Source organism: Exophiala mesophila (genome assembly GCF_000836275.1).
Source record: "Exophiala mesophila strain CBS 40295 unplaced genomic scaffold supercont1.6, whole genome shotgun sequence".
NCBI lineage: Eukaryota > Fungi > Ascomycota > Eurotiomycetes > Chaetothyriales > Herpotrichiellaceae > Exophiala > Exophiala mesophila.
This window is the reverse complement of record NW_015622509.1, coordinates 1,181,661-1,195,590: the sequence shown is the minus strand read 5'-3', so window position 1 is coordinate 1,195,590 and position 13,930 is coordinate 1,181,661. Positions and strand designations below refer to the sequence as shown.

The 13,930-nt window shown below is 50.9% G+C and overlaps 4 protein-coding genes across 5 annotated transcripts; all 4 read right to left on the bottom strand.

Annotated features, from left to right (window-relative positions):
- Window positions 1-964: 964 nt before the first annotated feature.
- Window positions 965-2,682, bottom strand: PV10_08346 (uncharacterized protein). The gene has a single exon (XM_016373350.1). It carries the CDS (start codon window positions 2,666-2,668, stop codon window positions 1,082-1,084), a length of 1,587 nt encoding a protein of 528 aa, XP_016220261.1. The 5' UTR covers window positions 2,669-2,682; the 3' UTR covers window positions 965-1,081.
- A 1,156-nt stretch (window positions 2,683-3,838) lies between these two features.
- Window positions 3,839-4,819, bottom strand: PV10_08345 (uncharacterized protein; the record flags this gene model as incomplete). The annotated part of the gene is made up of 2 exons (XM_016373349.1): window positions 3,839-4,147; window positions 4,196-4,819. 2 exons carry the CDS (start codon window positions 4,817-4,819, stop codon window positions 3,839-3,841), a joined length of 933 nt encoding a protein of 310 aa, XP_016220260.1.
- Window positions 4,820-5,222: 403 nt separating this feature from the next.
- Window positions 5,223-8,885, bottom strand: PV10_08344 (uncharacterized protein). Its single transcript, XM_016373348.1, has 2 exons — window positions 6,759-8,885; window positions 5,223-6,701 (listed from the first exon to the last, which is right to left on the bottom strand). The coding sequence occupies exons 1-2, from the start codon at window positions 7,882-7,884 to the stop codon at window positions 5,695-5,697; spliced, it is 2,133 nt and encodes a 710-aa protein (XP_016220259.1). The 5' UTR covers window positions 7,885-8,885; the 3' UTR covers window positions 5,223-5,694.
- Window positions 8,886-10,545: 1,660 nt separating this feature from the next.
- PV10_08343 lies at window positions 10,546-13,271 on the bottom strand. 2 transcript variants are annotated; one of them, XM_016373347.1, is made up of 6 exons: window positions 12,847-13,271; window positions 12,725-12,794; window positions 12,520-12,668; window positions 12,063-12,468; window positions 11,372-12,007; window positions 10,546-11,316 (listed from the first exon to the last, which is right to left on the bottom strand). In XM_016373347.1, exons 1-6 carry the CDS (start codon window positions 12,973-12,975, stop codon window positions 11,312-11,314), a joined length of 1,395 nt encoding a protein of 464 aa, XP_016220258.1. In that variant the 5' UTR covers window positions 12,976-13,271; the 3' UTR covers window positions 10,546-11,311. The 2 variants fall into 2 exon arrangements, with proteins under 2 accessions (XP_016220258.1, XP_016220257.1); XM_016373346.1 differs by having other exon boundaries at window positions 10,546-12,007.
- Between the last annotated feature and the right edge of the window lie 659 nt (window positions 13,272-13,930).

Below are 13,930 nucleotides of genomic sequence, written 5' to 3'. Positions count from 1 at the left end.
GTTAAGCCGAGTCAGCCCATCCTGACGGTACGTACTATAGTAAGTTAGTATCTAACCTAAGCTTATACTAGGTGCTAGGACTTGATGGTGTCAGGGATGCAGGGTATCTCCTCAGTAGAGCGGCAAGATTAATGGCACTAACCCTGAACAGGCCGAGATCGTGACACCTTCATCTTTAAGTGGGCCAGAGTGAGCCAGAGTGAGCCAGAGTGAGCCAGAGTGAGCCAGAGTGAGCCAGAATGAGCTAGCATCGAGCCAGTATCGAGCTCAGTAACTTAGTACTAAGTACTTTTGTGCCAGCATCGAGCCAGTATCGAGCCAGTATCGAGCCAGCATCGAGCCAGCATTGAGCCAGCATTGAGCCAGCATTGAGCCAGCATTGAGCCAGCATTGAGCCAGCATTAAGCCACTGCAGTATTGAGCCAGCATTGAGGTAGTAGAATCTGAGAAACCCCGTAACTTGAACTCTAGTGGTCTAAACTTGGTCTGGAATCGTTTTGGAACCGCTTCAGAACCGGTTCAGCCCTGATTTTTGGTGCTTAAATCGTTAATAAGATTCAAGTCGGTTTAGCCTAGGTCAGCCCGGTTAAGACTCGATTTAGAATCGGTTTGAGATAAGGTAGCCTGATTCATTCTATAGAACCGAGTACTAGGTTTATTAGAACCGACCTCCCCCTATAGAACATCAGGTTAGAATTACTAAGGTACTAGTACTCAAGTAGGTCTGAACTGGAGGAGTACTTCGTATACTAAATAAACTAAGTACTTAGGTACCTACTTAGGTACTTAGTAGTAGTAGTATTAGGTACTAAAGTCTAAAAGTAAGTACTAAGTGCTTAGTACTTAGACTTCAGTTACTAGTATAATTGTACCTATCCATAGATTTCACTAACTTAGTACTACTATAGTATTATAGTAAAGTAAGTACTTAAGTAGTAGTTTTCTAAAAGTAGAAAGTTTCAAACTCCGCTTTATGCGCCGATGCTAATAAGTACTACCCTAGTCAGTACTAGGTAGGGTAGTACTAGTAGATAGTACTACTACCTACCTACCAACGCAACTTCCTTAGATTTCTATCCCATCAATTCCAATCCACAAAAAAGAAGGACTCTAACCATTTTCCTGCCGCAACGACTTTGTTGTCAAGGCGGGTGAAATAATCTGCACACCAGAGCAAAACCAAGGTGGTGAAAAGAATGCCGGGAAGGCCAGACCAGTATCCATCACCCAGATTAGCGGCACGCCATGGCTCGACCACCTGAAAGTACAGCGTCCACAGAATAGTGTTGTGCATGGCGTAGATTCCAAAGGACAAGTCTCCAAGGTACTGGGAAAATCCTAGCTCGAGCGGAATTTGCAGCATGCGGCAGTTGTCAATAGCAAAAACCAGCAGGGTCGCACCCCAGCTCAACCAGAAATGCTCCGCCAGAGGAACATCGTAATACCATGGGATGAGTTTGCTGAGTAGAGGCCATGGCCACGGTCCAACCAGCCATTGGCCATCGGGGGGTTGACCGCACAGAAACATGGCGACTAACAGTATCATAGTCCAGAAGACTTTCGCGTAGACGGATTGCCTTCGAGGTTCAGTGACGACTGCTTCCCCATCTTGCTGTTGTTGAGGCAGTTGGATCTTCTGGAGCCGTTCTGGATGGCGGTCAAAAGACAGGTCAGCAATCATCATGCCCCACAGGAACAGGGCAGCATAGATGGCTCCCCAGTAGTAACATAGGGAAATGACAATTAGGCAGAAGAGACGTCGTCCTCTGGTCGTCAGGTACGCGGATGATGCGCAGAACCAGAACAAGACCAAGCTGCCCCGAAATTCGACAGGAATTGTCCACATCTGGTCGAGATACTTGGTTCGGAAGACGGCGCCGTACCACCATCCCCGAATGTCGGCGAAAGGGTTGCTCGAGGCAAGCCAGTCCCAAGCCCAATCGCAGAATTGAAGCCAGATAGTGGATTTTCGGAATTTTGGCTGGCACCAGCCCCAGTAGGTCATGATGGCGGTGACGCCCGATGCGACACCGGTGGACGCATAGAGACGCCACCATCTCCGGAATGAGGAGGAGGCAAGTGCTCGGAGGAGTATGGGTTGTCGTTTTCTCATCATCTTGAGCATGCGGTAGCTGAGAGCATATCCAGAAATGACGAAGAATATGTCGACCATGGCCCGTCCGTTCAACACCGTACGAATGACGGGTTGCTCCAGGAGCCACGTCTTGTTGCTAAGGCCATGATATCGAAACACGGCTAGCGCTGCCCAGCCGCGAAGGGCATCGAGATATGATGTGGGATGCAGCTCTTTTTTCACTCTTAGGCCGCCAGGTTGTAGATATCGTGGTAGAATGGCGAGGAAGTAGGAAAGTAAGAGCCAGGCGAGGGTTTTGGCATCAGGGATGTCTTCCACGTTGAATGAGAAGTTCCACTTGGGTCGGATACCCCAGTTTGGCGCGACTCGCCATCGAGCAGGCTGGTACCACTTAGGTCGGCATTCCTGGGGTAGTTGTGACAAGTCAAACTCTTTCAAGTCGAGATCGTCATCGTTATCGTCACTGTCCTCGCCGAGTTCCCTGGTCTCCTCGTATATGATGGTTTTCTCATGAATTTCATTGTCATCGACCTCAACTGCAAGTGGCTGATAAGCCTCGGTTGATTGAGGCATGGGTGATTTGATGCTGACAGTGGGAAGCAGTCGAAGAAGAATCCAACCGAAGGCGCCATGGTAGTCTTAAGTGCAAACGTGCTGGTATCACAATTTCAACAATGGCATGTTCACTCCACTTCCCCCTATCGACTTTTGACGGGTACAGCCGACAAGACCCAGACGATGTCAAGCTGTGCAAGCAAGATGCATGGCCAACTTGGCATAGCGAAATTGGTCTGTTCTCTTGACATAAGTGTGACAGCTGGAGCAGTGGCGAGGTCCACGTAAGCACTGTGTATCGTGTCGTGTCGCGGGAGCCTCGGCTTGTTGCAGTGTGAGATGTAGACAAACATTTCTTATGGACTGGGCAGCCCAAGGTGGTTGATAGCATGTTGCTTGAGTGGTGATCCTCATTCTTGGGAAACGCTTGTGCAGAGAGTCGATTGTAGATCAACAACCTTGAAGGCTTGTCGGATAGAACTGTACGGACTTCAATTCTGTTTCCGTGACGGTTATCGCGTTGGAATCGCGATGTCAGGGTAGACGGTAATTAAGGGGACGCATTTACCATTGCAAGCTGTCGTTGAGCACTGGTGTGCATGTCTAGGCGATGACACCGAGGAGGGGTATAACGAGGTTGGAAAGCATCCAATCATGATAGTCGCCCAAATGGACCACGTCAAACACGAGCGGTACTGATAGGCTGATGTCCCCTCATAAGCGTCATCTGTGGCGGCCGAATCTGAGATGGAATTTCCCTCTCGCAGGTGACAGACGTCAAGTCAACGTCCAACGTCCAATACCCGACGCGCCCCCTGAAGATCATACTTTGCTGAACAATCAAGGACGAGATTGTTGACTGCCATAAATTAGATTGCTGTACTGACTAGATGGGTTGTTGAGCCACCACAGGTCCCAAAGGGGAGTATCAAGGCCGGTCGGTCCATGATAGTTGGGTGTCTACTCTATCGACCTGATGAGCCACATTGTTCGTCGGCAGAAATGCTGCGAGACGCGTTGGCAAGGATGTTCATTGGCCCTTTGTGGACCGTCGGCTTGACCACAATTAGCGTGCTGCCGCAAGGACACTTAGACCGCACGAGCACCCACAAACACGCGTCAGGCAGATTCAGAGATTGGCCAAAAGGACAGGTTCTCATGCCAATATCGCCTCGTGACCCAAGAGCCTCATGCTTGACCCTCCTCCCTCCTCTTCTTTTCTTTGCGTTCTTTTGCGCGCCTCTGCGTCTTGGTCATGGTGACACCGAACGGTTCGACTGGGCTCAAGTCGGGCAGGTGGGTGATAAAAGAGGGCCGAAAAGGCGAGCTATCAGCACTAGGGGCCGGTACTGCTAGTTTATTAGGGTTAGGTCTCGGGATGGAAGTACTGTCATAAGTTGGGGGTCGAGGACGCAATGATGGAACGGGTCCTCCTAGCCACTCGACATGGTGAGTATCTTTGCGAAGATGGACATCTTTTTTGGATTTGTTGACTTCCTGAACCGATCAGAGACTTGTCGAGACTTCAGAAGAATTCGATCATACCTTCTCGATACTTGTATTCTCGCCTTGTCTGACTGCATATTGGCCCGCAAACCTTGTGTTATGGCCCCTCCCTGTTCGCTCTGTCTCCTTTGTCTCTGTGCTCAGATCGTCGGATGCACTCAGGCACTCTCGTGTGACTGTCGACACCCACTCGGCGCAAAGCCATTTGGGTCTCAACTTCCTCCTGCATTCGGCCATGTCCGCCCAGGTGGCACGTTCCCTGGCCACAGAAGTGGTTAAGCGGATGGGTTGACAATGATTTTCATGGTCGAGGGTCTCAGTGCGAATACGCCATTGGAGGGACCGGGCGTGGATTTCTAGCTGAGAGGAAGGTGAGAGTTCAGTAGGTATACATGTTTGAGATCGTGTGCTAGGACTAACTGAAGGAATGGTCTTGGTGTTATTTCTGAGCCTAGAGTCAGTATCGACAAAGCTGTAGGTGGTGTTTGTTTTGGGTAAGGCAGCAGTGTTGTCGAAGAGGCACTTGGAAGTTATGGAGGTGGTGGGAGTCGTGGTGGTGGTAGCGGGAGATGAAGAGGAGGACGATGAGGATTGAGATGCTGCAGGCATTTGACGCTCAGAATCTCGCTGCCTCGCAGGGTTTGGTGGTCCTATCTTGGGCATCCTGTCTGATGAGATGAGCACTCGATAATTGATCTGGTTGAGGTTTTGGCAGAGATATAGGTCTAGAGGGGACAAGGGTTGAATAACCAGGATGGACAAGTTTAACAGCTGATTATGATTTTGAGGGATGAGGGACTTGTTGGGTGAAGGAAAGTGCGATTGCCCATTTTGTTGAGCGAGTTGCGTCCTCTTGTGGCAACATCACCATCACGAAAGGAGCTGCGATGAAAAGAGGCCGCGGGTAAAGTCTGTGAAGTCAAGTCAAAGCCGGGTAAACAGGGATAACGGTCGTCATAGCACAGTTAATGAGGCAAAAGAACGAGGGTGGATGCACAGAGATGATAATGAATACTGACTGACCATCATCATTACATGATTTCTGTTCTGATGCAGACAGAGACTGGCTGGTATATCGGCTATCATCCATAGTGAGCAACATTGAACAACCTTGCACAACAGACACGGCCTTGTTTCCATCAATCAGAGGCAGAAAAATCATAGACAAAGCAGTTCCAACGACGTTCATTCTTCAGCCTCATTGGCAGACATATGGACGATATTCGAAACTCAGATGACATAATATCTGGCCATGTCTTAGGCCGACTTCCCTATTCAATTGAAATCATAGTCATGACTGATGGGGAATCATAGCACGAAAAAAACCCAAAAGACCGACAGTCAACCAAATCTATACACCGCGCCCGACCCATCCAATCGATCCTGTTGATCCACATACAAATAGGGAGATAGGACCAACGCCCAAAACTCCACCAGCCATGAAGCTAGCAGAACGCTGTTTCAAGATGTATCAAAATCAGACCTCGTCCACGTGAGCCTTGTTGCTGTCCTCAACGCACGCAGACATACCATGTCAATCAAGCGCCTTGAAAGTAGCCATCTCCGGGCGCCAGAGAGCCATCATGGTACTTGAAGTCGATGCCACTAGCGCTCACGTAGCCCTGCTCCACCTCGTCATCGTAAAAATCACCCCCCGAACTGGCATCGAAACTATTCCGCCCCAGTCCCACGTCACTCAGCTCACCCGGGTCCTCTGTTGTCGGCACTTGGGACCAATCGATGTTCTGCAGCGCTGGATATTGCGCCAGCAATGCCCGGGGTAGACTGAATCCTCCAGCACCACTATTGGGGTCCATTCCCATCATCATCGGCGGAGGGACGGGTTGCAAGGCACCCTGTACATACTGCGCTTGCTGTTGTTGCTGTTGTTCCATCAACTCTCGGTTTTGCCGATCCATCCGCTCTTCTTCTAGCAGAGGCTTGATGCAAATTCGTCCCGCCTCAGATCGGAAATGCCGACCAAGAGCATCTGCCCTTGCAAATCGTCGTCCACAGCCCCACTGCTGATTTGGCGCCGAGTGAAGCTCTCCTTTGCACACAAATTTCTTCTCCCCAGAATGAAGGCCTTCGTGGCGTTTTCGATCGTGTTGTCGCGCAAATGCCTTGCCACACACGGTACAAACAAACGGCCGCTCGTCGGTATGTGTTCGCAGGTGGGATCGTAGGTTGTACGCTCTCGTGAAGCGTTTGGGACAGAGAGAACACTGGAAGGTGGCCGGGTGTTTTTGAACTCGAGTGCTACTGCCGGACGGAGACGCCGATGGCCGGTTGGGATCCGCAAGATCGAGAATGTAATCACGAGATTGGCCAACAGACGAGGTAGATGCACGGCGGTTCTTATCGATACGTCCAGATTGCACAGGTCCTGGGGACGACTCTCTTGAGGCCGATCCTCGGTCGCGATCCGGTGAGCGCGAGTGGACAGATAGATTCGATGACGCATTGGTGGGGTGAAGGCCAGGTGATACGGAGCGCGAAAAAGGACGGGTGAATGTGACATCGGACTTGCTTCGATGGCGGCCGCCTGTCAAGGTCGAGGTTAGCATAAATCAGATGCACTCTACCATCTTGGGAAACTCACGGTTTTGCGACGGTGGACTCAGGGTGCCTTCGGTGCCTTCCTGCAGGCCGAAACTCTGCTGTCTCGACACCGGGGCGGGTTCAATGTTGATTGTGGGGGGTTCAAACTGATCTGCCTGTCCAATGTCGGACACCACCGAGGTGTTGCGTAGGTGGTTACTCGGCAAGACGTTGGTCTGAACGAAATTCTGCTGGTTTGAGTAGTCGTTTGCCATGACCATTGACTGATTTAGAGCGATCTCTGGTTGATTCAGGCCGAGGCCTGACTGCTGATTGTCCACCATATGAGGCAACAGTCTGGGAGAGTGATAGGACGCCGCGACTTGGTCGCCAATGGTGAAGCTATCGAGACCAAAGGCATTACTCGTATCTGTCTGGGGTTGAAGAAATGGCGAGCTGCTGTTATTGTGCAATTCAGTATGCCCAAGAAAAGGGGAGTGTTGGGCCGAGGGAACATCAGAATGATCTGAGGGTGCGCGACGATGCTGCTGAAAACTAACTCCGGAAAATGAATCGCCGTATGCACTGGAGGGGTCCAAGGAGGCGTGTCGGGAGTGTTGAGGGGTGAAGTATTGTCCGTTGGTAGATGCGGGAGAGTTGGGCTGGGAAGAATGAGGGTTGATGGCTTCGGGCGGAAGCAAATTGGGCGACTGATGATCTTGGGGTGAAGAAACCTTGCTCAAGTCGGCCGGATTGATATTGGTCGGAGGCGCCTGGTCAAAAGAATTGTTGGAGAAGTAGGCCTGGTTGAAATCATTGTTTAGGCTGTCGGACTGGTACTTGAACTCGTTGGTCATGTTATCGGTTTGATACATGAAGCTGTTGTCGAAATTATTAGAAATCGACTGACCTGCGAATTGAGGATCTAGAAAGTTGTTCTGTTGGAAGTTGGGATCGTAGAAATTTGGATTGTTCGAGCTGGGCTGGAGCCCACTGTGTTGTTGCTGCTGTTGAAGAAACGAGTCGTTGAAGACTGAATTGTTGAATTTGCCAGTGGTGAAGGCTTGTTGCATCGAAGGGTCTACTCCAGCAACACCAATTCCCTGGAAATTGCCTGGAGATGGCTGAGGACTGATGTGTTGACCTATACTTCCCCTTGAAGGGGATCTTCCCCGACCGTTGTCCATGACTTTTATACAGCCCAAGCGGTGGAGGCGCCCCAAAGAGGAAAATGACAAGAAGCGGATCGAAGGAAGAATGTGGAGAGGCGATGCGACTCTGGTCGGATGTCTCGCTGGTCAGGTGGCAGGGTCAGCGGATTGAATGTATCGATTGGCCGACGTTTGCTGGACGTAGAAGACGACGGGAGATGGCCGCGGCAAGGCAGAGCCGCAGGTCAAGTGGTTGGGTGAGAGCGTGGTGAGGGAGACGGTAGATGGAGTCTCGCAAGCAGCTCAGCCGCGCAGTGAGGCTATGCCTCAGCTTGATAGAGTATAAGACAAAGTGCTTGCGCCGTGGTCGTGATGGGGTCTGAATTTGCTCCTGATGCAAATTTGTTAGGTGGTCAAGACGTGCAGCGCCAAAGATGACCGGTGCGACGACCGCTGTGTGTGACGAAGCGAGGTCAGGCAAGGCGATGAGAGGGGAGAGAGGGGACGATGACGATGGAGCGGAGACGGTGAGGTGGAAATGGCGTCAGAATATTGGCAAATTGAAGAGTAAAATCCCACAGCGGGAAGAAAGAGTCAAAGTGGGTGATGGAGAGTGATGTTTGAGTGTGTGTGAGAAGGAGGCGAGTGACATGTAACAGGTGAGGGCAACGGTGAGTTGGGTAGAAGGTGTTGGTTTTGTGTTTGTGAGCGGGTTTGTCGGGGTGCAGGCGGCAAAGTGAGAAAGGCTGCGAGTGTGAGTCTGCGACGACGGACCGAGAATAGATTCCAATCGAGTCAAGGTGGCCCTAGTGGGGGCGTTGGTGGTCGGTGGTTATGATGATGGGTATGGGCTTGACATCTGAAAGGCAACAAGGTCAAATCTCACCCGGTGGGTTTAACCAGGAATGCCAGGTTAGTGCGAGGTACCCAAGATGTGAATGGGGAGAGGTGAGTGGTGAGTGTTAGTAGTGCGATTATGAGTGGTGACGATTGTAAGCCAGCATGGCCAGGTCTACTCGTACAGGTGATGAAAAGCAGGCGAACAGTTGGAGTTGGAGCTGGACGAGGAGCTGGAGCCGTCAAGTTACGGAAGAGTCGAGAGTTGAGCCCTGGACTTGCTGGGGGTAAACTTCTCACCCACTCACTCACCCACTCAACTCATCCACTCCTCTCATTCTCCGCGAAGCTGTCGATGGGACTGACTAGCATTGACAGGCCCTGACGAATAACCATCGCTTAAGCACGACACTAAAACATGCTCCATGTCGTATCCTTGGCCCTGGGGCGTGGATTTGGGACGCTTGGTCCAGTTATGGAGGGAGAATTTGGTGAAAACGACTGACGCAGACTAGACGCCCTGAAATGGTTGGCATCTACCGGTCCTGTCATTCAAAACGGATGACTTGTCTATTCATGAGATGCCGATGGGCTCTTTTACACAGTTGCCTTTGATAAAAATCCCTATTGATTGACTCGAAATGGATATGTTTCTACTCCCATCAGTATCATCACTGTGCTGCTGTGGTCATTCTGTGGGGCCTCGGGAAGGAGGCGTCTGGGTCCTCGGAATCTCAAGCACACGCGCCTAAAGTCTTAGCTACATGTTTTCCATGCTGTCAGTTATGTCATAAGGACTGGCCCTAGGCTATCCTAGGCAATCCTGGAGGTCCTTGCAGTGGCTGTGGTAGCCTGGCGTGTCCAGGACGCCTGGTAGCACAGTAGGTATCCTTAGGCACCTGCAGATTCGAGGTACCAAAGGGTCTGGGGGTGAATCATGGTGGGGCATTGGCACCCCTAGAAAGGTATCGACTTTTTTGTATCTTTTTTTGGGGGGTGCGCATCACAATTTCTGTTTAGGTAGACCTGTAAATGTGCCAGGTACTTGCCTCTAAGTAGTAGGGAGTCGCATGCCATACAAGTACACAGGCACCTATGTAACGTTTTCCGAGTTGATGTAACTTGTGAGCATCTATCTACGTCGATCAGTCTCAATGGGTTTCATAACTGCTGGAATCGAGGCGTTAATGCAACTTCAATTCTCCCACAAAGTTAAATTGTTAGGCGACCACCTCTGTTGTAAAGGAGAATCTGCATAGCTATCCAGTAGCTGTCCGAGGAGATACATATCCTGCGTGAATACGTTCACAGATGTTACTAGGTATCGTACCCCTGGAAAGTACTCGAAAGGGTACCTAAGGTATCAATTCACTTCCCTGGTTCCTGATGCTTAGTCCTTCCACCACACTTCCATCTCCACCATCATCCACATAACCTTCCTCTCCTTTAACTTACTCCGTATTACGTGCTGAACTCTCTCCAGTATCCATGGCACATCGGGTAAGGCTATACCCACAGAAGCCTCTGATATTACTAGGCGGAACCAAAAGCGTTTCGCTTACCAGGTACGGATCGATGCATACGTATGCGGTACTGTACGGAGTATTTTGGACCCATTTACCCACTAACATTGTGGCTGTGCGGTCCTCCCGTAGACGTCCAACTCGTCCTTGGTTGGACCTTTCAGTCTATGAATGCCTTCCAAAGTCTGCCTTGTGAGCCTTGCCACGTCTCCCCCTTCTTGGCCCCGGCCTTGACTACAATGACCGCTCAGTGCGCTGTTGAGGCTCTCCAGGAGACAAAATCACTGCCAATGCTGATAGTGAACGTATGCGTTGTGCATGTATAACACTTCATCCATCGAATCAATGCATAGTATCTTCATTATTACCACTGCCTCTAAACCTCTCTCAGCTCTTTCTAGCCTTTCCCCATCACAATCTAACCGGGTCTAACCACCCTTGTCGTCATCTTTGTCCTCATGCTACAAAGCCACGAATGTTGTTTCAGTAGCCTCGACCTGTCCTGCGTGCCTGGCTAGTTTTGGTTTGCTGTCTTGTGGAACGTCCCGAGACGTTCCACTCTTCGCCTATGACCCTTTTCCTTCTGCCACTCATTTTGTCTTTCTACCCCTCGACATGTGCACTCGAGCTCTGACTGTTTGTGCTACTCCGTGGTTCGTGTGTGTCCCTTTTCCCATAGCGCCGTGCTCACCAACCGAAAATGCCCACCCCCGGAAAAACAACTCCCGCTGTCCATTCGCACAATGGAGATATGATGATGACCAAGGCCCGTCGAGCCCGAAGCTCCATAGCATGGCATTTCTGCACCCCAAGTCACCCTGACTGTTGTCATCTCATACTCGTCACGATGCCAGTCAAAAAGGCCACTCGACTTCTTCGTCCCATCCGGGAAACCCCGCACAAAACGAAATCGCATGCCATTCGAAATCCATGTCCGTAATCCATGTCCGTGTGAATCCGAGTTTGCCTCGTGGTCGGACGCACCGTCCCGTCCGAGACAATCAATAAATGATCAGAACTTGACCACCACTGGTTCATGCATCTCCACAAATAACTCGAAATTCGTCTCGGACATGGCCCGCAGTTCACTGCTTTGGTGGTCCTCATCCTGAAACAGACAGTCAGTACGCTCAGGGTCATAGTTGCACCCTGTGACTACCTACCACAACAAAGTGCCTTCATCATCTTCTGGAAGAACCCTGGTTGCTGTTCTTGCTGTGGAGGTTGTCGTCCTTGAGAGTTCTGTAACGCTCCACTGGCCGGGCTGGCCCTGGCTTGCTGACCCGCCAGGTTGGCATTGCTGTTCTGGAATTGTGCTTGAGTACTGGCGGGCGGCGTGTTGACGTCGAGTTGTCCAGCCAGTCCGCTACCGCGTTTCGGTACGTTGCCCCCGGCGGCGCCGCTTGTCCGATCTCGAGCGCTTTTCCCCAGAGCTGCCACTCCCGGCTTTGCGGGTGACCCTGGGGGCGGGGGCTGCGCGGCGTTTAAACGATCCGCCGATATTGCTCCTCGATCTCGCGATGGCCGTCCTTCTTGTCCTCGAATAGCTGAATTTCCATGGAGTGCTCGTGCCGACGCGTCTGCCGGAGGATTGACGTTGTGCAAATGGTGTGCTGAAGGATGTGACTTGACTGCTTCCCATCCTCGTCCTCCGTTGAGTTTCATCCAGTCATATTCCCCATCTTCGACTTCGCCCGTGTTCTTCAGCGCCTGTGTAAACAAGTCTCGAAGAAAATCGTAATCCGGAGTGTCTTCGAAGCCTAGGTTTCGAACGTAGCTGAGATACTTGTTAAACTCCTCTGTGAGGCTGATTAGTCGATGCACGTCTGGCACTGTCGCTGGACTTTGACATACCAGGGTAACCTTCACAGAGATCCTTAATCGCCGTGGTCTGCTTCTTCTCTCCAATCTTTTCGTACTTCTGCTTGTTGGTAGCTGCCTTCAGGCCCTGCCAAGGTAGTCCGCCTCGCAAGAAGTACATGAAAACATGACCCAGTGCTTCCAGATCGTCTCGTCTCGATTGTTCTCTTCCAAGATGTGTGTTGATGCTCATGTATCGTGCAGTGCCGGACAAGGACTTTCGTTCTCGGTAGGGAATGTGTTGTTTGGTTTTTGGGTCTCTGTATTGCTTGGCCATACCAAAGTCAACCACGTGGATAACGTTGGCTGCTTTTGTGTTTGGACGTCCGATCAGGAAGTTATCGGGCTTGATATCACGATAAATGAGGTTCTTTTCGTGGATGGTTTGCACTCTAGATAGCTGCAAAGGAGGTGAGTAAGAGCAAAGCGAGGAGTGATGGCTGAGGCTTACCATCTGTTTGGCAACCATGACAACGGTTTTGATGGTGAATCGGCGGTTACAATGATCAAAGAGATCCTCCAAACTGGGCCCTAGCAGATCGATGACCAGAATGTTGTGGAGGCCTTCCTGTCCAAAGTAATAGACGTTGGGGATTCCAGCTACGAAAATGTTAGTGGACTTTCGAGCTGGTCAGTATATGGCAAGGCCAACTTACGACAACCGACCAGAATCTTGTATGTCCTGTACTCATCGCGTAGTTGTGGTGCATCACTTTTCCGTGGTTCCTAGAATATTATGAGCCGATGTTGCCATGCATGTCCAGATGGATGGTTTTACAAATTTGATGGCGACTTGCTGGTTGTTGAGTAGATTTGTACCCTCGAAGATGACGCCAAATGAGCCCTCTCCTATTTTCTTTCCCACTCGGTAGTGGACGCCAACCACGTTGGAAGACGAGGAGGCCATGACCAACACTGATGCAGGTCAGGGTAATGCAATGACAGTCAAGGAGTCGTTTTCGATGATAAGAGAAGCTCGGAGGATGGGCGTACAAAGAGGGGGGTGAGCGACGTGAGGGAACGAGGCCGAATCCGGATCGAGGCTGTCGGCGGCTAACCTCCGCGCTACTCAAACAAGTGGTGTCAATGGAATGATGGGGGCATCTCTGAGTGAAGAAGGAAGAAGTTGATCAACATGCAGTGGGTGGGAGGTCAAGCAACTGATGCAGGCATGTAACTTACGGGATAACGGTGGTGTGTGAAATGTCGGAGAGAAACGAGAGGTGATGGTTGAGTTGCTATGCTGGGGGAGTGAGTTGACAGCTCCTGCCAAGCACTGGAGTTGAGGAAAGTTGCGGTCGGCGCAGCCAAGGTCAATGTTAGGAGGAAGGTGGGAAGGCACTGGTGCATCCAGCACTGGTCGGTGGTCGGTCAATCTCTGGAGACGAGGTTGCAGTCTTGCAGAAACAGGCAAAGAGTGGGCCTTGGGGGCACAGGCGCCAGCGGAGATTCTTCTCGACCCGGCGACTGCCTGTTGATAGGTGATAGGCGATAGGCCGAGGGGCTCAAAGCCTAGGCTACTTCAAAGACCTAGAGGCCAGAAGCACAAGAGCTGAGGAAGGGATTCAAGAGGACAATTCAAAGCCAACGGATGCCGTAAGGCTAGCAGTGCACAAAAAATGACACTCTTAAATAGCAGAATTTATCTGATTATGAATTGGTCAACGAATGCAGAGAGATATCTAGGCATATTGGTTCTTCGAAAAAGGTGTTGTTGATGAAGCTCAGTGGCCTGCATTAGGCATCTGCTAGGGACGAGGGTAAGAGTTGCTGCTTAACATAACCCTAGTAGCAAAGGGCGGGAGGAGGTGACGGATCGGGTTCCATCTACCTAAGGTACCTACCTACCTAGGTAGGTAGCC